Source organism: Colossoma macropomum, unplaced genomic scaffold, assembly GCF_904425465.1.
Source record: "Colossoma macropomum unplaced genomic scaffold, Colossoma_macropomum, whole genome shotgun sequence".
Taxonomy (NCBI): Eukaryota; Metazoa; Chordata; class Actinopteri; order Characiformes; family Serrasalmidae; genus Colossoma; species Colossoma macropomum.
Window position 1 is genome coordinate 57,201 of NW_023495364.1, and position 24,799 is coordinate 81,999.

The 24,799-nt window shown below is 39.2% G+C and overlaps 1 protein-coding gene across 1 annotated transcript in view; it reads left to right on the forward strand.

Moving 5' to 3' along the window:
• Window positions 1–1,428: 1,428 nt before the first annotated feature.
• The window catches only part of LOC118801892 (TGF-beta receptor type-2-like), a 38,107-nt gene continuing 14,736 nt past the window's right edge, over window positions 1,429–24,799 (forward strand). Inside the window, exons 1-3 of the mRNA XM_036562295.1 lie at window positions 1,429–1,813; window positions 15,451–15,604; window positions 15,997–16,190. Coding sequence (XP_036418188.1) covers window positions 1,732–1,813; window positions 15,451–15,604; window positions 15,997–16,190 — 430 coding nt within the window. The 5' untranslated portion in view covers window positions 1,429–1,731. The remainder of the gene's footprint in view (window positions 1,814–15,450; window positions 15,605–15,996; window positions 16,191–24,799) is intronic.

A 24,799-nucleotide genomic window follows, 5' to 3' on the forward strand; every position in this document is an offset into this window, starting at 1 on the left:
GAAACCACCAGACATACCATAGCCTGTACATGCTCACTAAACTGGACCGTACTGAAGTGTAAACGGCTGGATGGAGTGAAGGAAGGTTCTACCTGAATACCAGTTCAGGTAGAACAAATGTGTTTCTATTGGTATCTGTCACGTTTCTCTTTTACTGACAAAAAAATGTCAATCCCAAGTGAGTGTAGAAACGTCTATGTGAACTTTGTTACTCCACAAAATTATTCAGACATACGTCTCATTACAGTTTCTTTATGTCTAGAATCTGTTAGGAATTTCAGTGTAACGTAGTTAGACTGAGTATTTACCCTAATTTTACCAAAAATGTCTACCCAGGACTTTGATAATGCTTTGTACATCATACTCGCCCAGTTAATACAAACTTAAAGGTCTGTAAAAGATTTATTTTACCTACTGCTTTATAAAGAGTTCATGATGTAAACGATCACTATGTATGTAGATCTCTTTAGATACTCTTTCATTCTGCATTTTTGTATTCAGATTCATCTGCTTGAGGAAGGGGTCCAAGCACAACCATGTTACAAGAAAACCACGTGCTTCTGTTCTTCCGCATGTTGCATGCAATTACACATTTCCACCAGAGAGGGCCCCCCAAAACCCTCCGTATATACATACATATCGCTGTTGTTGGAAGAAAACCTTATATCTCCAAAATGGTAACTTTACAGGAGAAGGAAAAAACATACTTTACTTTTAATGTAAGTCAATGGAACCAGACATCTTTCCAAGTCATTCTTCATGAAATTTAAACACAACGTCAAGGGCAACATGTGTTTTCAAATGAGGTCAAAAACTAAAAAATGACAAAAGTGGAGATACAAGGTTTTTTTTCTGACAACAGCGGTATATGTGTGTACGTGTGCTACATTAATACAATAAGTAGTGATTTTACACCTCAATGTGTTTGTTTTACCATTTTCAAACCTTTCTTTGTAGTTATCATCCAATACCTGCTCCATCTAATCAATACTTCATCATGTTAAATCAGGAGCTGCTGATGGAATTTAATGAATCCGTGATGTCCGGAGGCGTCCAGGAGAGATCTGGAACCAAACTTTGTGCTTCAAACCAGCTCACAGGATCTCAACTACTTTATTTAAAATAAGAAAAAAAAGAAATGTGTTTCTTTTTACTTTTTATTTACGTTTATTTGCATCAGTTCTAATGATACATGACACCTGGTGTGTCTACAAGTAAAAACGTTGATTGATAGTTGTTGATAGTAATAAACCACAGTGTGCTTAGCGGCCTATACTGTGTGTGTGTGTAATGTGCATGTCTGTGCAGGTGTGTGTGTGTGTGTGTGTGTGATGAGAGTGCTGTAAGTGCTGCTGGTTTGAATGAATGTTTGCTGCATCTGTTCAGACACGTGGTTACAGATAAGCGCTGAAAAGGGCAGCTCTCAGCAGCCAGCGGTTACGAGAAGAGAGAGAGAGAGAGAGAGAGAGAGAGAGACGGCGCTGTGTTTTTTCTTTTTTTCTGATTTCCTGCCTGTGACTCATAACTTTAAACTTCTGTGTCTGCTGGCTGAGGGTGAGCGAGTGTTCCTGTTGCGGCAGCACTGGTGGAGGAGGGGTAAAGGGTTGAGAAACTGGCCCCGGCCTGGACGGCTAAGGATTTAAAAGCCTTTCTCTCCTGGTTTCTGGATCACAAACAGCGGTCGGAACTCTTGATGACCCCTCGGCGGAGCGCGTGTCCGTGTGTTCACTCATGGAGCGGCTCCGGTTCTCCTTCTTCTGGCGCGTGACGGTGGCCATCCTTTTCAGCGTGTCGCTGCTGAGACCGCAGAGCGGTGAGTGCTGATAACAGCTTCACTCTTTAAAGGGATAATGAGGAGGTCAAAGGTCGAGCCCAGCTGTGGGACCTTTGCTGCTGTTTAGTGAACTTTAATTAGCCGTGTGAGTGTGTGAGTCTGTGGCTGTAAGAACAGAGGAAAGCGGCTCGTGCTGGAAGGAAATGCTGCCTCCAGTGTTCAGGTGCAGCGCTCACTGGTCAGAGTGTGTTATTAATCACCCGTGTTATTAAGGTAGAACATTAAGATACTAAAACACTGTCTACAGTGGTCAGTCACTATGGCGCCAAGACTGATCCAGATAGGCTCATTTTTACATCACTGTTGTTCAGTCTTATTATGTAGTGATTACCATGAATTTTTCAGCATCTACTATGAATCATACAGTAACGTCTATGAATTATTCAGTATCTTCTATGAATTATTCAGAATCTACTACACATTATTCAGTAACGTCTATGAATTATTCAGTATCTTCTATGAATTATTCAGAACCTACTACATATTATTCAGTAACGTCTATGAATTATTCAGTATTTTCTATGAATTATTCAGTATCTACTATGAATTATTCAGTAATGTCTATGAATTATTCAGAATCTACTTAACATTATTCAGTAACGTCTATGAATTATTCAGTATCTGCTATGAATTAATTCAGTACCTACTATGAATTATTTAACATTCACTATGAATTATTCAGGATCTACCATGAATTATTCAGGATCTACTATAAATTATTCAGTATCTACTACAGTGGTATTACTATATTGTTAACATACTGTTTTGTGTTTTTGGTTGTTTGTTGTTGTTTGGTTTTGTGGATTTTTTATTTTTTTTGGTATTTGTTTTTGTCACCACATGAAAAACAGATGCCTCTTCTGCTCATTACAGTAAATATGCTGCCAGTAAATTAGTAGCAATATTTGACTGCAAGCATTCAATGATATTCAGATATTGTATAGCATATTCGAGAATTCAGCCTCACTGTTAAAGCAAACATCTGCCAAACAATCAAACTGCCAAACTATTGCTTTAGGTAAGTTTGCAGAGTACTGTTTGCAGTATAGAGGCACCAGGCTAAGTTGCTAAAGTGCTACAGTTGGGCCTAATTCACCAAACGTTCTTAAGAAGAAATTTCTTCTTAAAACCCACTTAAGCAGTTTTCACTAAGACTCTAACATTCACCAGTGTTTTCTTATGTGGAATTTGTTCTTAGGTAAGAACAGAATCTACACACACTCAAGAACGCTAACGTGAGAACAGTTCTGCGCTTTAAAAACACGTCATGAATCTGATGTAGACTTTTTTCTTAGAACCTTTATCTAGAACACATTTAAGAACAAACTTAGGAAGATCTTGGAGAATGAGGCCGAATGTTATTATTGTGTTCACTAGACAAAGGCTGGTGACGGCTGGTTGTTCAGTGGTTGTAAATGGCTGAGATGTGGCCTACAGAAGTCCAGCGTGCTGTTATAGTGAATTACACTGTGTTAGTCCGTAGGTGCTGACTGTACTGTGTGTTTAGTGATCTGACTGAATGTTGCTTTAAACACTCTGCAGCTTCTTGTTTTTAATGTTACGATCATGTGCTATACAGTCATACGGCATGTATGGGGTCAACCAAACAGCCTCCCATATTTATCTGCTTCAAAGCAGGACAAAAGGGGGACTGAGTGGGAAACTAATAGGACAGTTGCTCAATCATTATTGCTTCTATCAGTATATGAAAAATGAGAGGTTGCTAAACACTACAGTCTGAGTTGTGTGTACAGACTGCAGTTTTACTGTCTTCACACACCGACACTCCTTACTGTTAATCATTCACTCAGACGTTGGTGGTCTCATCAGTGTTAACGAAACCAAGCTGTCATTTCATATGAATTATCTTTGACTCGTAGCTCACAGACATGAGAAGAAGCAGTGTGGACAGTGTCAATAAGTGAGCACATCCTCTACAGAGAACCGCACATTTTACTGCACTATTACCATTTTTTTACTGAATTTAACAAATTTGGGGGGAAACAGTAAGTGTGTATTAAATGTGTTCACCTATTTACACTCCGAGAGTTTGACCGGGGGTGCACAAACTTTTGCACAGGCCGGTACATGTAAACCATTCTCTAACTAATGATGTAAATAGTGTAACTTCGTTCACCTGCTTTAGTTTTTGAAGCCATAATTATTACCAAATATGCAGAAATACTCAACACGTGAAAATCCTAGTAGTGAAATGTGTGCCGTTTCTGTTATTGTGGCCCACAGAGCCGCAGTTAGATGCCTGTTTTGGATACGCAAAGACGTTTTGTGGAGATATAATCTGGATTACTTTAAAATTCAAATGAAACAAAATGCCACTTCAGTAATGCGTTAGTCATCGCTAGGTGTTCATAAGAATTCACTTTCAGTCATAAACAGAAAATAAATGTTTGCTCTTGCATGTTTGCACGCTTTGTGCTGTGGCTGGAAAATGTGAAATGGAAAAACAGAGCTCAGCGTGGCTCATAGCTGTGTCGGATGCTTGTTTGTGTGTTATGGGATGAAGGTGCTGCAGTGCAGAGAGGAAACTGTGGTGAAGGATCAAAATGCTCAGCTCTGCTCAGTCCATCACATCAACCTGCTGTTTATTACTGGAAATAACTGATAATAAAGCTGATCAGGGCTGCATTCTCAGTGTGGTACAGGTTGTTGTAGATGGCAGTTCAGAGCAGCAGTTGACTCTATTTTCAGTAGAGCTATTTTCTCTGAGGTGCCCTCTTCCTTCTCTCAGATCTAAAGTACTCTTTATTATCTGCTACCACATAGCATGTATTTATTCAATTCAAGTCTGGCAAACCATTAATCACAAATAACTGCAAATTTTGTGTGTAGTTAATTGTGATAACCACATTGTTTTGTGCAGTCATCCACAATTAAATACAAAGCTTTATGTAGTTAGTTGTAGATAGATAGATAGATACAAAAAAAAACATCTACAGGCATGTACACAACCAGAAATATACAAAAATTTGTAATAAGATCTATAACAAAGGCAGTGCAATAATGAATGTACAAGGAGGCGCAGGTAACAGCACATAATTGTGATTAATCGCATTGTTTGTGTGGTCAATCAAGACGTTGACATTATTTTGTGCAATCAATATTAATCACATTGTTTTGTGCAGTTCTTCCCAATTAATCATACTATTCTGTGTCGTTATCATGATTAATCACATTGTGTTTTGTAGCTGCTAATTTTGTTAGTTTGCTGCTCATTGATTTATCCATAGCTCTCCTGCAAGCATCTGTCCAGTGTCTGCTGAAAATGCTGAAGGTTCCGCTTTAAAATCTATTTAAAAGCTGTTTGTGAACGAAAGCGGTACAATCACGGATTCTATCCAATATAGAGCGCTGCAGCTGGGCTTCAGCCTGCAGCACTGCGGAGGGGTCGAAGGGTCAAACTAGGAAAATTTAATTTCTTGCATTAGCACTTTATGAACATGCAAACATTGACAGTCATAATTATTTATTTGTATATTTGTATGTTTTATAATATTTCAAGAACTACTTGTTCGGCCTACTGTTGAGCTATGATGTGCTGTGTATTGCTGCTGTGAATGATCTCGTGTTTGATAAAAGCACAATACAAATGAAACTGGACTGGATGAGCAAAAGGCTTTTAATCGTTAGCTTATTGCCTTTTGTAATGAGTAATCTATTAGTTTCGTCTAACATCACAAATGTTTGTAGTGCTCTATCAGACATAATGATTCAATTAAAGTCACATTTATTGAGAAATGAAAATAAAGTGGAAATTATTGTGCTACAGCAACAACATACTCCTACAGACAACACATCTGAAAGTACATGGGTCTAATGGCATGTGGCTTTTGCTCAGTGCTAACTGTATTTAAAAATGGGCTAAAGCACATTAGCATAGCTAGAAACAATAGAAGCCAAGTTGAATTCTGTACTTTAGTCCACGTTTATAGGTAACAGTGAGTCATACAGTGTCAGAAACCACAGAATCAGGTCTGTTAGAGAAACTGAACACCTGTGTATGGTTTTTGGATTCAGACAGCAGTTAGCACCACGCTACCTGGTTTTGCTAATTAGCTTTACTTGCTTTAGAGCTCCAGTGCTAAAACTAAAGAAGCAAACTTCAGATACCATAAAGTCTTGGCCGATTGCTTAAATGTGTTTTTTTTTCACCTAAAACATTAATTTACCCTAAACTATCGATGCTTTGCTCTTTGTTAGTGCACGTTGCCCTCAGTGCTGAGTGATGAAGTTATTATCAGATACTGGTAAGCAGAAATTTGCAGGTGAAATCAGGCCATAAACTACCGAGAGAACAGTCCACCTCTCCATCTCGTAAAGTCTGCTTGTCCAGTCATGTGTGTATGTGAGTCATGTGTGTATGTGAGCTCCAGACTGGAGATGTGCTAATTTCTATGGAGGAGGTTATGGGCTAATGCTGAGGAGCCATTACACATGATGAAAGCATGCAGTGTGATCATATGAGCAACTATTACCAGCATATCAGCACTGTGTCGACAAAACCTGGAGACTTTAAAACGCTAATTTACAGCAGGAGGAAAAAAGCGCTCTTAACTTTCAATGGAAGTCCAGATTTTAAAGTACTTTTAGACCATTTCTGTTCATCCATTCATCATGAAATTTTACAGTACACTGTAAAAATGATGATGCAGTGAGCAACAGGGTTGACTGGAAATGTTGGGTTTATTGAACTTTAATTAATAAGTTAACAGATGTAAAACACAAATTATTCTTCTGTTAACTTAAGAAATGTTACAATAAGTTCAGTAAACTTAGTTCAGTAATTACTATTATCATTAAGGTTTTAATGTTTAAAAACTGCATAATTTTTTACACTGTGCAAAAAAACCGTAAAAAGACTTTTTTTTAGACTATTTTAAGGGGAGTCGCGGCCAGAAATGACTTTGATGCATTAATGTTAATTAAGAATTTAAAGATGAACCATGCTAAAAAGACTATTCATAGCTCTGACACCATTCAAATGAGAAAGTATACACTGTAAATATTGATAACTGAAAAAAGTGACTGGGTTAATAAAAAAATTTTAGGCAGTAACTTAATAGAATCTAAAACACAAATGATCCTTTTATTAACTTAACATTACAAGTTCAATAAACTCAAGTTTTCATGTTAACAGGGTTACTTACGTGGCAAAGTTAAGAAGTTGCAACATTTTTACAATGAAGCTACCATATTAAAATTTGTACAAAAATGATACATGTACAGTTTTAAAATTATATTATGCACAGCTTCCATTCTTTTCAGGAGACTCACTTTCAGCTCCTCAAAATAATCTGCAGACATGGCTAAATGGGCCTACAGAAATGATCCAAAATGACCACAAATAAATAAATTTACATTGAAAGTTAGAAATGTTTTGTTTTCCTTCTTTTGTACAGGTACGATTTTAGAGACTTGGAGCTCCTCTGACTCTTTTAAGCTGTTTAGAGTGGATGCATTGTGGTATTCATGTAGTGGTGAAGTGGTGAACGTGTCTAAATCAGGTTAAATTCAGGGCAGCACTGTTTTCAGTGTAAACACATTGATTGGGTGAATAAACAAAGAGCGCCGCATTTACAGAGATAAATATTTACTGAGTTAAATAAACATCTCCACATGCCGACGGATAAACGCTCCAGTCATACCAAGGCAGGTGAAGCCTGGTCTTTACAGGCACATGTACAGCGTGTGTGTAGGACAGCACATCCTGAAGTAGCAAAACATCGACCCACACACCGCTAACACGCTAACAGACACTCGTAAATGTCAAAGGTCATTGATTATCACTGAAAACTCCCTATGTAGCAGCATTATCCATCTACACTACCCCGACCTCTGACTCTTTACACCGTAAACAGTGGACAGCAGGTCAGAATGTGTTCAGTGTAGGTTACACTATTATTTCATGCAGTAATGGATATCAGACTAAGGTGTTGTTAGGCCATTGCTGTTATTCCAAGTGGTTGCTAAAGTGTTGCAAGGCTGTTGCTGTTATCCCAAATGGTTACTAAGGTGTTGCAAGGCCATTGCTGTTATCCCAAATGGTTGCTATGGTGTTGCTAGGCTGTTGCTGTTATCCCAAGTGGTTGCTATGGTGTTGCTAGGCTGTTGCTGTTATCCCAAGTGGTTGCTAAGGTGTTGCTAGGCTGTTGCTGTTATCCCAGGTGGTTACCAAGGTGTTGCTATGCCTTTGTTTTGGTATCCTAGGAGGCTGCTAAGGTGTTTTCAAGCCTTTGCTATGGTATCCCAGGTGGTTGCTAAGGTGTTGCTAGGTCCTTGCTATGGTAATTCAGACGGTTGCGAAGGTGTTGCCATGCAGTTCCAAATGGTTGCTAAGGTTGCTAGGCCAAGTCCCCCAAAAAGCATGCAGATGTGTGTTGCCTGCAGAACACATTATATGCAATAATAACAAACACTAACTCTCTTTATTACACTCTTAAAATGTGGTTCTGCAAGGGTTCTTTAGTGAAGACAATGGTTCTACATAGAATACCAATTGCATGCAGAAATGGTTCTTCAGACTGATGGAGAATGTGTTGTAGTTGTATATGGTTCCATATACAACCTTTCTGAAAATAGTTCTACAGAGCACCTCAAAGGGTTCTGCTGTCGTTACAATGTTCAGCTTGTAACAATAGAAGAACCCTTTTTGGTGCTATATAGAACCATTGTCAAAAAGGATCTACATACAACCACATGCAACACATTTTCTGTCAAGCTGAAGAACCATTTCGCCACGAAAAGAACCATTTAATCAAGAAATGGTTCTATATAGAGCTCTAGGTTCTATGTAGAACCACTGCTTTCACTAAAGAACCATTGAAGAACCTTCTTTTTAAGCGTGTCACAGTGACACTGATGTATGCGAAAACCCCAACAAACCCCCAACCACTGAGTCTGATGCAATCAAATCAATGCCACATGCTAATTGGTCATATGCATTATACAATCCTGTGACTTGTGGAGATCCTCATCAAGCCAGTGTGGTTTCTGAACGCTCTCTGGTTAAAACGGGCACACAGACAAACTCGGCTTAAAAGCTGTTAATTTACACTGATGTCTGTAATCAGTGCGAGACGTTTGTCCAGGATGTCTTCCCTTTCTCTGTCCTCCATTCCTCCATCACGCTATCCTCTCCATGCTGAAGCTAGAATCTACTTCTTTCTCATCTGAGCTTTTCGTTTGGTTTTGTTTGTGGTCAGAGTCTTGCCGAGGCATGAAATTAACAAAAACAAGCAACTCAGACACCTCAGCCAGTAAGGCAGCAAATGTGTAAAAGCTAGTAAGTACAAGGGGCTCAGTTGGCCAGCAAACTTTGGATCTTAGAAGCTTCATAAGACTAATCTGTTTCATTTTGATGTGGTTAGTGATGTTTAGATGCTAGCATTCTTACAAGAAAATAGCCTAAACTCTGGGTTGAAGTGACTAGCAAGGGATACCCAGATAGCGAGCATATATCGGTCCGCTGGCTTGATAAGGTCAGCACCCCGCTAACTGTACGCACTGCGGGTCCACCCTTGGACCACCCAGATTACTGCCCTCCATACAAGCTCTAACTAGTTTTTTGTATCCCCAAACTAAGTTAGATTAAAACTACTTACTAAACTATTAATTTTTTAAAGTATAACTAAAGAAAAGATGGAAGAAAAAATCAGTAAATTGGACTGTGAGTGGAAAATGAATGATGATAAGTGGAGTTTTGCCTAATACTCTGCTTAACCACTGGTGGGCCGTCTGGAAAACACTGAGCAAAATGCCATTGGACCGCCAGCTTTGTCATCAGTGGGCCAACATTTTAGTCTAATCTCATTCATACCAGTATTGCTAGAAACACATAGATGCTGAAGCAGCTTCATTAGACTTTAGTCTAATCTCTTTCATGTCAGTGTGGTTAGCAATGTTTAAATGCTAGCAGCCTCATTGGACGTTATTCTGATCACTGACTGTGAGCAATGTGTGAGATACGTACTTTCATGAGATTTTAGTTTAATCTCTTTCATGCCAGCGTGGCTAGCAGTGTGCGGAGGCCAGCAGCTAAGACTTTAATCTCTTTTGTGCTAATGTAGCTAGCAGTGGTTGGATGCTAGCAGTGCAAGACTGTAGTCTATTCTCGTTTTTGCTAATGTGGTTAGTGCAGTGTGTTTTTAGCACTTTTTAGCAATGTGTTTAGCCCACTGTTTTTATTCACATCAGCACTTTTCAGACCAAACTGTTTCTTCAAAGCATCCCTGTCCATGTTGTGCAGGTACGGCAGTAGTGTTTACAGTCTTTGAGATGAGAATGATCTGTTGGGACTGTGGCGTTCTGCCCTCCACCTGTCAGAACACTGGAACCTGCAAGGCCACCTGTGATTCAGAAGTGATCTGTTTGGCTAATGAAACATGCGCCAGCATCTGGTACGTTCTCAGTCTGCTCTGGTCTTAATACGGCTTTAACATTCATTACTGAGCAACCACTCTAGTCTCGAAATGAAATTATTACCGTTAATGCATATTGAGATGTATGATTTGGAAAAAGATGCGTTTTCAGATGGAAGTGCATTCTAACTTTGATTTCACATTCAAAAACTTGTAAGAACAGGTATTTTGAGATTCAGTATTTGGAGAAAATAATACAACAGTTTGACAAAATATGTCAATATTTTGAGATTTTTTCAAGATGTTAAGCCAATATTTTGAGGGAATAAGTCCCTTAATTTCAGATACTAAATTAATATTCCTAGACAACACTATATTATTATAAGATAATAAGTACATTTTCGAGCAAGTCAATATTTTGAGATACAACTTCATCATTTTAAGAAAAGTAATAATTTCTCAATGCAAAGTCAACATTTTGAGGAAATAATTCACTATTTTGATTGTTGCTAAGTCAAGATTTTGAGGACCTCTGTCATTATTTTGAGACACTAGATCAATATTTCTAGAAAATATATTATTGTGAGATGCCAATTCAAAATTTCAACATTCGAAATGCTGCCATAAACATTACAAAACTAATTGTGTATTCATTTAGGTAACAAATTAAGTAATTACAGTACAATTCTGTAGCGTTAACGGAATGCTTTAGAACTGTAGGAACGTCTCAGGGACGTCTGAGGTTGAGTTGAGGTTGAGATGTTTTGTGGAAATCAGCGAGACTCCCTCTGTTTCTTCAGGAGGAGTGAAGGAGGGAACGTTTCAGTGGAGATGTTGTGCCATAACCCAGCAAAGCCTCTTTACGGCGCGATGCTGAACGACTACAACAGCACGGAGTGTGTGATGAAGCAGTATGAAAAGCTGGGGCCAGATGTTTACATGTGCTCCTGCAGTGCAGAGCTGTGCAATGAGCAGCTGGTCTTCCCCGAGCCCTGGCAGTGCGGGGATGTCTGCACGTACCTGGCCGTGTTTGCCATCATATTTGCGGCGGTGTCTGTGGGAGTGGGGTCGGCAGTGTGTCTACAGAAGTTCATTCGTTCACGTGGGGGATGGAGAGTTTTTATACGTCATTACTTTTAATGAAACCAAAACAATCTCAGTGGTCACTTTATCACAAACCCCTCTCTTGTAGCAGTTCTGAAGTTAGAGATCTAATAAAGTGGCCAGTGAGTGAAAGGATAAGGCAGGTGTTTCTAATAAAATGGCTAGTTAGTGGAAGCACAAGGTAGGTGTTTCTAATAAAGTGGTCAGTCAGTTGATGGACAAAGTAGGTGTTTTTAATAAAGTGGCCAGTGAGCGGAAGTACAAGGTAGGTGTTTCTAATAAAGTGGCCAGTTAGTTGAAGGACAGAGTAGGTGTTTCTAATAAAGTGGCCAATGAGCGGAAGTACGAAGTAGGTATTTCTAATAAAGTGGCCGGTTAGTGGAAAGACAAGGTAGGTGTTTCTAATAAAGTGGCCAGTTAGTGGAACGACAAGGTAGGTGTTTCTAATAAAGTGGCCAGTCAGTGGAACGACAAGGTAGGTGTTTCTAATAAAGTGGCGACACAAATTAAAACTAGAACAATTGGAAATTTGGACACTAATTTTTAAGATTTCTGACAGATAATTCATAAACATTGACATTTCAAGTATTTAAAGTATTCAGTAAATAAAGTATTTAGACATTTCACACACCTGAATAAAATCTCCTGCTCTAAATGTTTTACTTCATAAAGCTGTGAATCATAGTTTTGAATCTGAGTTATTTCATCTGCCCTGGGCTATAAAAACAGGTCTGTTTCAACACGTTAGTCACTCCTCGTCTGTGATTGCCTAAGTGTTTACAGCTGCTTCAGTAGAGGTCACAACGTGTTTGCTAATAGCAGAAGTCGACATTCCAACTTCTGCATTAACAGCCCAACAATAAACAAAGCTTTTATATTTGCTCCTTTTCTATGAATTGGCATCCAGTCTCTGTTCATTGTTTTTTTACATTGTGTTTGTTGTGTCTTGTAAACTACTGTGGAAATGGAGGAGTGGTCAGTTTGGTTGGTGCTCTAGTTGAGGACTTTCAGCTTTTCTGATTAAAGTCTACTGTCTACTGATTAAAGTCTACAGATACGTAGACCCCAGTACTTATTGGTTATTAAACAGCCATGAGGTAGACAAGCAGAATTGATCTTGTTTTTTTCTTTGCATTTTGTCTTTCGCATTTCTCTTTTATCAATAAACCAACTTTTTCACTCCATCCAAGTGTTTTTTAGTAATATTTATTCATTGTAAGCAAATTTCAGGCTTTTTCATGCGGGTTTTTTTAACATGCATTTACATTTTTTGCATAAAAGAGGTGGGTCACACTTTATTTGGATGGTCCCCTATAGATGTTCTACAGATACTTATATCATTAACAAATTCTTGATTATCAACAACATTTTGTTTAGGTTTAGGGTTAGGAGTAGGTGTGGGTTTTGCCTTGAGGCTAGGGTTAGGTTTAATAATCTCATTCACACTGAACTTGAAGTTGAATTCAATAGATATTTAGTTGAATGTTACTTATAGACAGACTAAGCATTTACAAAGCATCTACAGTGGACCATCCAAATAAAGTGTTACCAAGAGGTGGATGGACATTCTTTAACTGGTGTGGTGCTGAACAGAGAAAACGGAATTATTCAGAAACGGTATTATTCGTAATTTTAATATAACTAAGGGCGCTTTCATGCCTTCATAGTTTGGTGCGGAACAATCCAACTTTTGTTTCAGTTCGGTTTATTTTGACAGGTGTGAACGCTCCACCAAACAACTGAACTATGGTTCACAAAAATCGACAGGTCTCCGTACACTTCCGCATCAACCCTGGTTCCCTTCACTGTTGGTGGGAATGCATTTTTACGGTGGTCCACACCAAATGAGGGGGCTCTTTCTTCTTCTTCTAGCAGCACGTCAGCACCTCAGTGCTGTGCTTTCCGCATAACCTGCCTGTTTTAACTTCAGGCTCATTTCATTCCTGCAGCATGAGCTGCTCATAATAACTGCAGAATAATATAATAGTGAAGAAATACTTTAGATTTTTTGGCCATGCTGTCGCCTGATTGGTTAAATTCAAATTGACAAACCAATCATAAAGACAAACCAGTCAATGATCATGGTTATTGCTTTGATTGTGATACACATAGACATTAAGAGTCTGTTTTCATTTTCATTATGGCAAATGTGAGAGTAACAGAAGAGTGAAAAAACAGCCATGTGTTTTCTACCTTGGTGAACACACACTAACACACCACCACCATGTGTGTTGCACTGGTCTGAGTGGATCAGACGCAGCAGTGCTGCTGGAGTTTTTAAACACCTCAGTGTCACTGCTGGACTGAGAATAGTCCACCAACCAAAAATATCCAGCCAACAGCGTCCTGTGGGCAGCGTCCTGTGACCACTGATGAAGGACTAGAGGATGACCAACACAAACTGTGCAGCAGCAGATGAGCTATCGTCTCTGACTTTACATCTACAAGGTGGACTGACAAGGTAGGAGTGTCAAATAGAGTGGACAGTGAGTGGACACAGTGTTTAAAACTCCAGCAGCACTGCTGTGTCTGATCCACTCGTACCAGCACAACACACACTAACACACCACCACCACATCAGTGTTACTGCAGTGCTGAGAATGATCCACCACCCAAATAGTACCTGCTCTGTGAGGGTCCATGGGGGTCCTGACCACTGAAGAACATGGTAAAAGGGGGCTAACAAAGTATGCAGAGAGACAGATTGTGCACCAATATAGTGAGTGGAGCTGATAAAATGGACAATGAGTGCGTTTACATGCACGTAATAATCTGATACCTGCAGAAAATCAGATTTTGTCAACACGTCTACATGTACTTGAGTAATCAGATAAGGGGGAAACTCCAGGTCTACATGAGTCAGACATTAATCAGATTTCTTCTTTTCAACCAACCAATAAACTCACAGAAGAAGACGTGACGTAAATGTAACGTAAAACTCAAACTTCATGAGTGGCTTTTTTTTTTAAACATTGCACCACTTTACCTGAAAATATGAACATATATTACATCCTTCATTTCGTCAAGCATGTATTATGTTTCAGCGTTGCTCCAGAAGTGTTTTGCTGCGTCTTGTGGCGACGCTGCTGTTTATTTCTGGTATAGCAGTCTGTTCCGCACATGCGCAGACTGAGAAACCTGAAAGAAATCAGAGTAAGAGTTCACAAGCACTGAGAAATTTGATTACTGAGCTAAAATCCAGCCTCTTTATCAGATTTCGTAATCAGATTTTTAGACCTTACTCCGATCTAAGAAATCAGAGTGTGCTGTTTACATGACCATTAACTGCAGAAATCTGATTATGATTGGATTATCGAGTGCATGTAAACACACTCTGTGATAAATTTATCACTTTTTCAGAATTGTTTATTGTCCCAGGCCTAGTTATTTGCTGTAGAATGTAAACCAAGTACATTTGCAGTTGACAGAATAACTATATTTCGTGGCTGTATTTTTACCAATGACTTAAAATTGATTCTTTACCCGAGATGAATGTTTACTTGTATCGCTGAATGTGTTTGTTTTTCTTGTGAATCGTTATTTAAAGCAGTCAATAACAAACATATTGTGTGTTGATAACATTTAATAAAAATCCCACGGAATGAAGTAATGTGAAGTCTGTTTTTTTTCTGATTAGTGATTTTGTGCTTTAAAAATATTTATTTTAAGTTTTTGTACATTAGATTAGATTTGGAGAGTTTTTGATAGTTGTGGGTTCTTGTCCCATTTCACCCTATTAAAATATGTGTTCTCTCTCCTACATTTAGAGTCAGTTATTCATTCAGCCTAATGTGAAACTGTAGAACAGACTCAGTTTATATCACAATACCTACATTTAGAGTCGGTTATTCATTCAGCCTAATGAGAAACTGTAGAACAGACTCAGTTTATATCACAATACCTACATTTAGAGTCGGTTATTCATTCAGCCTAATGAGAAACTGTAGAACAGACTCAGTTTATATCACAATACCTACATTTAGAGTCAGTTATTCATTTATAATATATACTATTTATTTTGTACGTGTGTGAAAAGGAAGAGTGTTGAGATTAGATTTGGAGAGTTTTTGATGGTTGTGGGTTCTTGTCCCATTTCACCCTATTAAAATATGTGCTCTCTCTCTCTCTTTTCTTTAGCGAGTGCTGCACTTGTAAAGCCATTCAAATTGAATGGTCTCTGCATGTTCTGTGATGTTCTGCCCAGCAGCTGTAACGCTACGGGCACCTGCTCATCAGAGTGTAACATCACAGCCATCTGCGAACATCCAGAGGAGGTGTGCGTTAGTGTATGGTATGTATGTTTTTGTGTACGATACTCCTGTGTTAATGCATGTATCTGTTAGCATGTAATAATGTTTGTTAGAACATGTTACATATGTGTCATATTTATGCATTAGTAATTAGTAAATATATGTGTAAGCATATGGTATGTATGTGTCTTAGCATGTGGTACATATATGTATTAATGTATAGTATTTATTTGTTAATGTATGGTATATATTGTGTGCTATGAATGAGGAATAACTAACATAATGACTGTTTTAATTGAAATTAATTGAAGGGTTGTCACCTGACTTACCCACTGCACTGTATATGTACCATATGCTTTTTTACCAATTATTAATAATAAATACAGTAACAACATATCAGTCAGTAAGGAGAATGTGTTGTTTGTGTTATTAGGCACACAGATGGAGAGAACAGGACAGTGGAGACGGTCTGTCATAACCCCTCTCTACCCTTTCGCGGTGTGATGCTGGACGACTACAACAACACAGACTGTGTGATGAAGCAGTATAAAGGACTCGGGCCTGATTACTATATGTGCTCCTGTACAGGAGAGGAGTGCAATGACAAGCTCACCTTTACACAGTCAGGTGTGTGTGTGTGTGTGTGTGTGTGTGTGTAAATGTGTGTGTGTGTGTGTGTGTAAATGTGTGTGTGTGTGTTGGGGGGTGAATGAATTTCAAATGCATTTTTATTTTTATTAAGACACAATATTGCCACCGTGTTTATGACTCTCTGCATTTAATTGTTGAACAAATTCGGAGCAAATCATGCAGTCAAATGCTCAGAAAATATAAATGAAAAAAAATATATATAAAACCAATTAAGTGCTCAGAAAATATCAATAAAAGTCCAATATAATAACAATAAATTGCTCAACAAATACCAATAAAAACCCCATATAATACCTATAAAATGGTCAAAACCCACAAATAAAATGGCAATATAATGCCAATAAAATCCTTAGAAGATACCAATAAAATACTAATATTATACCAATAAAATCTTTAGAAGATATCAATAAAACACCAATATCATCATTATCATCATTATCATTAACCACTTAATCCAGATAGGGTTGCGGTAGCAGTTGGGAGAGTTGGGAGTCCCTCACCACCGGTGTCCACCAGGGGGTTCTTGGGTTACCGCCCTGACAGGCACCAACAAGCTTTTGGCCACAGCTACGCGCGGCAGCTTCCACAATGAAGGCTTTGAACAGGGTCCATTCAGAATCTATGTCCCCTACCTCCTCCGGGACATGAGAAAAGCTCTCCCGGAGGTGGGAGTTAAAATCATTCCAAACAGGGGCCTCAGACAGTCGTTCCCAGCACACCTCACTATTCGCTTAGGCCTACCGGGTCTGACCATCAGTTTTCCCTGCCATCTGATCCAACTCACCAACAGATGGTGATCAGTTGACAGCTCAGCACCTCTCTTCAGCCGAGTGTCCAGAACATATGGTCCCACAACGACAACAAAGTCAATCATTGACCTTTGACCCAAGGAGCTCTGGTACCATGTACACTTATGAACATCCTTGTGTTCGAACTTAGTGTTCGTTGTGGACAATCCATGCCTGGCACAGAAGTCCAATAACAATTCACCATTCGGGTTTAGATTGGGCACACCTCTCCAGGTCTCCCAGTCATTGCCAACATGAGCTTTGAAAGTCTCCCAGCAAGACTATGGAGTCTGTAGGCAGGGTCCCTTTCCAGACCCCCACCCATTCGCTCCGAGAAGGCCGATTACTCCGACCTGTTGTTCGGTGCATGAGCACACACAACAGTCAGAGCTTTCCTCACTGCGATTTTAATTTGCATTAAGGCGACCCTCTCGTCCACCGGGACAAACTCCAACTGCATGGCATCCAGCCGGGGACTCGTGACCACACCCGCTCGGCACCTCTCACCCTGTGCAACTCCTGAGTAGGATAGGGACCAACCCCTATCAAGGAGTTTGGTTCCAGAGCCGACACTGTGGGTGGAGGTGAGCCTAACTATATCTAGTTGGTATCTCTCAACCTCCCGCACAAGCTCCGTCTCCTTCTCCACAGTGAGGTTACGTTCCACGTACCAAGAGTCTGCCAAGGGCCTCTCTGCCATCTCCCACTGCCTATACAGCACTGCACCGGTCCCCCATGCTGGACCTTGCGGTTGGTGGGCCCACATGGTCCCCCCACGTTGCCTTTTCGGGCTGAGCCCGGCTGGGTTATGTGGGCTGCCCGGCCACCAGGCGCTCGCCGAGGAACACTACCCCCAGGCCTGGCTCCAAGGGTTGGTCCCGGTAACTCTCTCCCAGGAAAGGTACATGGTTTTCTTCGTCCCTTTGTCATGGAGGATTTTTTGGATGGAGTTAGTCTTGGTCTTCACTCCAGACCTGTTCGCCTTGGGAGATTCTACCAGGAGCATATTGCTCCAGACGACTTAGCTCTGAAGATTCCAAGACCACACAAGCCCTTCTGCCATGGCAAGGCCCTGACCCAATATAATACCAATAAAATCCTTAGAAGATATCAGTAAAACGCTAATATAATACCAATAAAATCCTTAGGAGATACCAATAAAACGCTAATATAATACCAATTAAATCCTTAGGAGATACCAATAAAACGCTAATATAATACCAATAAAATCCTTAGGAGATACCAATAAAACGCTAATATAATACCAATAAAATCCTTAGAAGATATCAGTAAAACGCTAATATAATACCAATAAAATCCTTAGGAGATACCAATAAAACGCTAATATAATACCAATAAAATCCTTAGGAGATACCAATAAAATGCTAATATAATGCCAATAAAATGCTAATATAATGCCAATAAAATCCTTAGAAAATATCAATAAAACGCTAATATAATACCAATAAAATCCTTAGGAGATACCAATAAAATGCTAATATAATACCAATAAAACGCTAATATAATACCAATAAAATGCTCACAAAACATCAATAAAATGGCAATATAATACCAATAAAAAGCTCAGAAAATACTGTTAAAATTCCAGTTTATTAACAATGAAATACTCAACAATATAATACCAATAAAATGGTCAGAAAATGTCAATAAAATCCCAATATAATATAAATAAAAAGCTCAGACAATACTATTAAAATTCCAATTTAATACCATTAAAATGAAACATCAATAAAATGCCAATATAATACCAATAAAACACCAGTATAATACCTGTTTCATGACTGCAGTGACTCCTACAGGAGGCTAATTATTCTAAATGCTCATCTCCATGTAAATATCGATTTGAACCTGGTGTGAAAAACCTAAGAACAGCATGCAAAACTGAGATTTTCGAGGCAGCTGCCTCTTTTTTAGAACAGAGCAGGAAAACGAGGAACACTGCAGGCGGTTGGCTGTTGTATGAGCTGATGTGCAGATTACAGTCATACAGCAATCAGATTTCAGTGTGACTGGAGATGCTTTGGATTACCATGTGTAACTGAACATGGTTGAAAGTTTATTACTTAGATGCAAGTAATAAACTTTTAACCGGAGTCTAATCGTGCGGTGGTCTCTGTGTGTGGGTGTTCAGTGTTCAGTGTGTTTGTAAACAGGGTCTAATCGTGCGGTGGTCTCTGTGTGTGGGTGTTCAGTGTGTTTGTACGTTATGCTGAGACGGTTGAAACTGAGGCTTTTACAGTCCTGAGGATGAACAGTGCTGTGGGTGACTTCGGCCAGACATGGTTTAACCTGTAATCACACATTTCAGACGCTTGTTTTGTCTCTCTCTCTCTCACACACACACACACATACACACAGTTTTTATACAGTGTGAGGACGTATAGTCACACCCATGTCCCATATGCACACCAGAGAAGTGAATGTCTGGGCAGTGAGTGTGTTTATGTCTGTGAAAACACAACAGAACATCAGAATAAACACAAATAAGCATGAACCCAGTAGTCAGTGCTCAGACTGTGTTCTCTCTGAACTCCAGCCATCACGTTCTATCAACTGATTTAATTTAGTGATGACTGATTAGATAATCTCTGCTCTTAAAAGGATCTTCAAAGGTTCTTTAGTAAAAAAATGGTTCTATATAGAATAATAAACACTCAAAGAACCATTTTAATGACTAAAGGGTTCTTTGTATCATGAAATGGTTTATCAGACTGATGGGAATGAGATCCTAATGCGTGGCCATGACTTAGTAAAGCATGGGAATGAGATCCTAATGCGTGGCCACAACTTAGTAAGGTGTGGGAACGAGATCCTAATGCCTAGCGACAACTTAGTGAGGCATGGAAACAAGATAATTAAGTCGTGGCCATGGCTTAGTAAAGCATGGGAATGAGATCCTAATGCGTGGCCGCAACTTAGCAAGGTGTGGGAACAAGGTCCTAATGCTTGGCCAAGAGTTAGTAAGGCATGGGAATGAGATCCTAATGTGTGGCCACAACTTAGTAAAGCATGGGAATGAGATCCTAATGCGTGGCCACGACTTAGCAAGGTGTGGGAACGAGATCCTAATGTGTGGCCATGACTTAGTAAGGCGTAAAAGCGAGATCATGCCTTACTAAGTCGTGGCCAGGCATTATTTTTATTTATACAGGATGTCACCAGCGGGGCTCCATAGAACCCTTTTCAAAAAGGTTCCAAATAGAACCCTCCACAACACTTTTACGCAACTTTACAGATTATTTTCCCTGTTTTTTTGTGCAGTACTTTATATTTGTGAGTTCCTGTATTTAATTAGGAATTTCTATATTGCTTAACATTAAGCTCTGCTATATAATCATGATGTAATCATGCCATAAACATGTTATGTTAGATGTCATATGCTGTCATAAGTTGTTGTGACAGAATGTGTTCAGTACTACAACAGTGTCATGTTATCATTACTAGTAACTGTTATGACATGTCATGACATTTGATGTTTGACAGTTTATAATGTGACATTATGCAAATTCACAGGTGTTTTCTAGTTTACTGTCATGTGAGGGCATTTTTTTTTGGTCAGGCCCTCCGAACTCAAAGCCTGACAGCAGGTGGTCTAAATTTTACACCCCTAAACCTAAAAACCTTTTTTCTTGACTGAACCATAACATTAGCCTCAGTTAGAAATGTTTTTCCCTTTTGGTTTAATTCTTTAATCCCTGTTTTTCTCCAGTTTTCCTACAAAGTTTCCTACATATTGAATCATTTCTGTCCTGAAATCTTCTGAAAACAAGTTCAGGCACACAAATACACCCCGCCTGTCCAAAGAGAAAGTTCAGACGTGTGGTTTCCTGTCTGAGTTTAGAATGCAAAGCATGCAGCAGAAACATGACAGAATGTGGGACTGTATGTTGTGATATTTAAGTAGAGGTCACATGACTCGTTTCTCTAACAACCTCTTAATGAAGTGTTTCAAACTAACTTCACTCTCTCTCAGGGACGGCTCACGGTCCCATGAGGCCCCTCAGCACAAGTCTTTGTAGACCCCTTGGACCCCAACACTAATGAGAAACAAATGAAAATGAGATTTAACAGTATTTCACTTTTATGTTTGCATTCACTTTGAGCAAAACAAACTTATGTTTTTTGTTTTTAAAAAATAGCTTTTTTATTGTGCAAAATCGTCACCATAAGCTAAAAACTTCTTATCTTCAAAGTAATAATTTCTCAAATAATTTCTCAAAAACATTCTTAACTTGTAAAGAGATTTTATTTGGAGCCATATTGAATCATTTCTGTTGGACTGTTAATCGTGACATGTTCACACAATGTACCACTAGAGCCGCTGGTGTTTTCTAACTCTAATGCCAAAGTTTTGACAATATGCTTTTGTGTCTGCATTGTCAACAAGACGTAGATGATTTTTGTGTACAATGTGAATGAGGGTTTCTTCTTGTTTTCTTTTAAAAAACAAAAATTTAATCAAATGCCAAAGCCGAAACAGGTTCAGGGCAACTCAGCCCTCTGGCTTAGTGAGTAATTCATCCCTGGGGACTCACATAGTTTGTGTGACTCACTTGTATTCATAGCCTTTGCTGTGGTCTCACAGGTTTTTTCATTTGTAAAATGTGAATTTCACAGATTTTCACTCAACAAACTACCCTACCGCAGGGCGCCCAAACTTTTAGTCTTGGTGGGCTATACACGTGGTGGGCTGAGGGCCAAAAAGACAAAACAAAATAGAAAATAAAGAAAGAAGGTAGGTCTCAAGTCACATTTTTAAAATTGTATTTTATAACATTATGCTAGTTTGTTAGTAAAATACTGCAAAAATAAAAGTTTAAAAGAATTTAATGCTAAAAAGTTGGGATACTATGCAAAATGTAAATAAAAACAGTATGCAATGATGTGAAAATTATTCATACCCTATGTTTTATTGAAAATAGTGACAACATATCAGAAGTTGAAACTGAGGAATTTTATTGTTTTTTGAAAAATATATGCCCATTTGTTATAATTTGAGCAACACATTTCAAAAAAGTTTAGACAGGGGCAACAAATAACTGGCAAAGTTGTGTAATGCTTAAAAAAACAACTAAATACAGTAATTGGCAACATATTTATAAACCATAAATGCTGCCACCTTCTCTGGGGCCGAGCTCATTTACAAAGGACTGAGGGGAAGTGGAAAAGCATCCAGTATAATAGCAAGAATAACATTTCTCAATGTAAAATAGCAAAGAACTTGAGGATTTCATCATCTATGGTACATGATATCTTTAAAAGATTCAGAAAATCTGGAGAAATCTCTGTACGTGAGGGACAAGGCCGAAACCCATATATTGGTTGGCCGTGATTTTTGGACCCTCAGTCACCACTGCACCCACACACTTCAACGGACACCCACTCAACTCAACTAATGAGTTAGTTGATGTTGTTTGGCAGCTACCAAGTGCTGGATTACATGCTGAAAAACTGAAAGTTGTGAAAGGAGGTCTGGCTCTGTTTAAAAGGTTTAGATATATTTTTATTTAGCCTCCAATTGATGGTGTAATTTCATAATTTCAAAGCTTTATTTAAAAAAGACCTCTGAGCATTCAGCACAGATCAGTAGCTACTCATTTTCTGTTCTCAGACTTGTGAAGCCCCAAAGGCTTCAGTAAATTAATCATACACATAATTCAGTACATTAATTCAATCATGTGTGTAACTGAATACTCACCAAACTTGATATTGTGAATGGCTAAAATGCAGCATTGTTTTATTTGCTCTCTTTTTGATATTTTAAGCACCAACTTGATTTGTTCACCTTCCACTTCTCAGTGATGGCAGTAGCATCTCCAAAAGAAAAAAAAACTGTGTTAAAATAAAGCCCCCAGTTTGAAAACCACCAGTGTGGGACATGTCCATGCAAACCTTGTGAGAACAGCTTCCAGACCCATCGTCCCTCCACGAACCCAGCCACACAAACATATCAGTATGCCAAAATAGAGGTGAATATAAGGTGTATTTTTAGGCTGAACAAAACCTTGTGAATTTGCAATGAGTGTCACTTCACATGATGTCACTGTTGACAGACAAGTGGGGAGCACCACAGCCAAAAAAAAACAAAAAAACAAAAAGACATAGCCGCTTGGCTTCACGACTAACATTATTTTTCATCTGTGTCAGCTTTTTATTAGTAGCTAATTACTGTACAAGAAGTGTACGAGCCAGCTTAAACTAAATTATAGCCAGAACAGATGCTGGGACATGTTGTGAAAAAAAACAAACCGTTTTCTTGGAAGGGAATCAGTTAGATTAGTGATTTACTGGATGCTCTGCAGCTTCATGTGTTTTGCAGCTTGTGATAATTACTGACGTGTTTTTCTCTGCTGCACGCTTGCAGCTTATTTGTCGCTTGCCTGTTCGCTTCTACAAGCAGCCAATAACTGTCCAAGCCCACCCCACCCAGCCAGCCATTAAACCCCCCCATACGAGCCGCAACCTGCTCTGGGTTTATCCACAATGACCATCGTGCCTCAAAATGCATCCCTCCCGCAAATGATTTGACAGATATAAAGAAATGTGTTTGTGTGGAAATGTAGACATTTGAATCAAGCAAATTCAGTTTTTTCAGCGTACAGAAGTGCAGAACTTGGCCTTTTTCTTTTTTTAATTGAGGGCGTAAGAACAGAGTTCACCTGCTGATGAAACTGTGATGAAACTGATTACCTGTGTGCCAAATAACGCAGTGTACATTTGTGGCATCTAATTGATCTATTGAGACGTCTCTATTTTCACTCTATTATCTCAAAATCACCTGAAAGTCCAAAATAAAAAAAAAATCCAACTTTTTAATCTACTCATAAGTGATAAAGTTGTAAGTTGTAAGTCTGAAGTGAATATTGGCTGGAGAAGCTGATATGAAGCATGTTTGATTTACCTGATGACCTTTAGGCTTTAATTCGGCCATGTTTTAGAAAACAGACACATTGGGTATTATTTTTTTGCGTATAGGCACACTTTTCATCTGGTTAAAAATGTCACAAGCAGCCACCTAACAACACCTTAGCAACCACCTAGGATAACATAGCAACCACCTAACAACACCTTAGAAACCACCTGGGGTACCATAGCAATGGCATAGCAACACCTAAGCAATCACTTGGGATATCATAGCAACAGCCTGGCAACACCTTAGCAACTATCTGGGATACCATAGCGATGGTCTAGCAACACCTTAGCAACCATCTGGATTAGCATTGCAACCACATACAAACACCTTAGCAAGTATCTGGGATACCATAGCAATGGTCTTGCAACACCTCAGCAACCACCTGGGATACCATTGCAATGGCCTAGCAGCACCTTAGCAACCATCTGGAACAACGTGGCAACCACCTACCAACACCTAAGCAATCACCTGGGATGTCATAACAATGGCCTAGCAACACCTTAGCAACCATCTGGAATAGCATGGCAACCACCTACCAACACCGAAGCAATCACCTGGGATATCATAGCAATGGTCTAGCAACACCTCAGCAACTACCTGGGACATCATAGCAATGACCTACCACCACCTTAGCAATTACATAGGATGTCATAGCGATGGCCTAGCAACACCTCAGCAACCACCAGGGTTACTACATCAATGGCGTAGCAACACCTTAGCAGCCAACTGGGACATCATAGCAATAGCCTGGCAACACCTTAGCCACTATCTGAGATACTGCAATGGTCTAGCAACACATTTGCAACCATCTGGATTAACATTGCAACCACATACCAACACCTTAGCAACTATCTGGGATACCA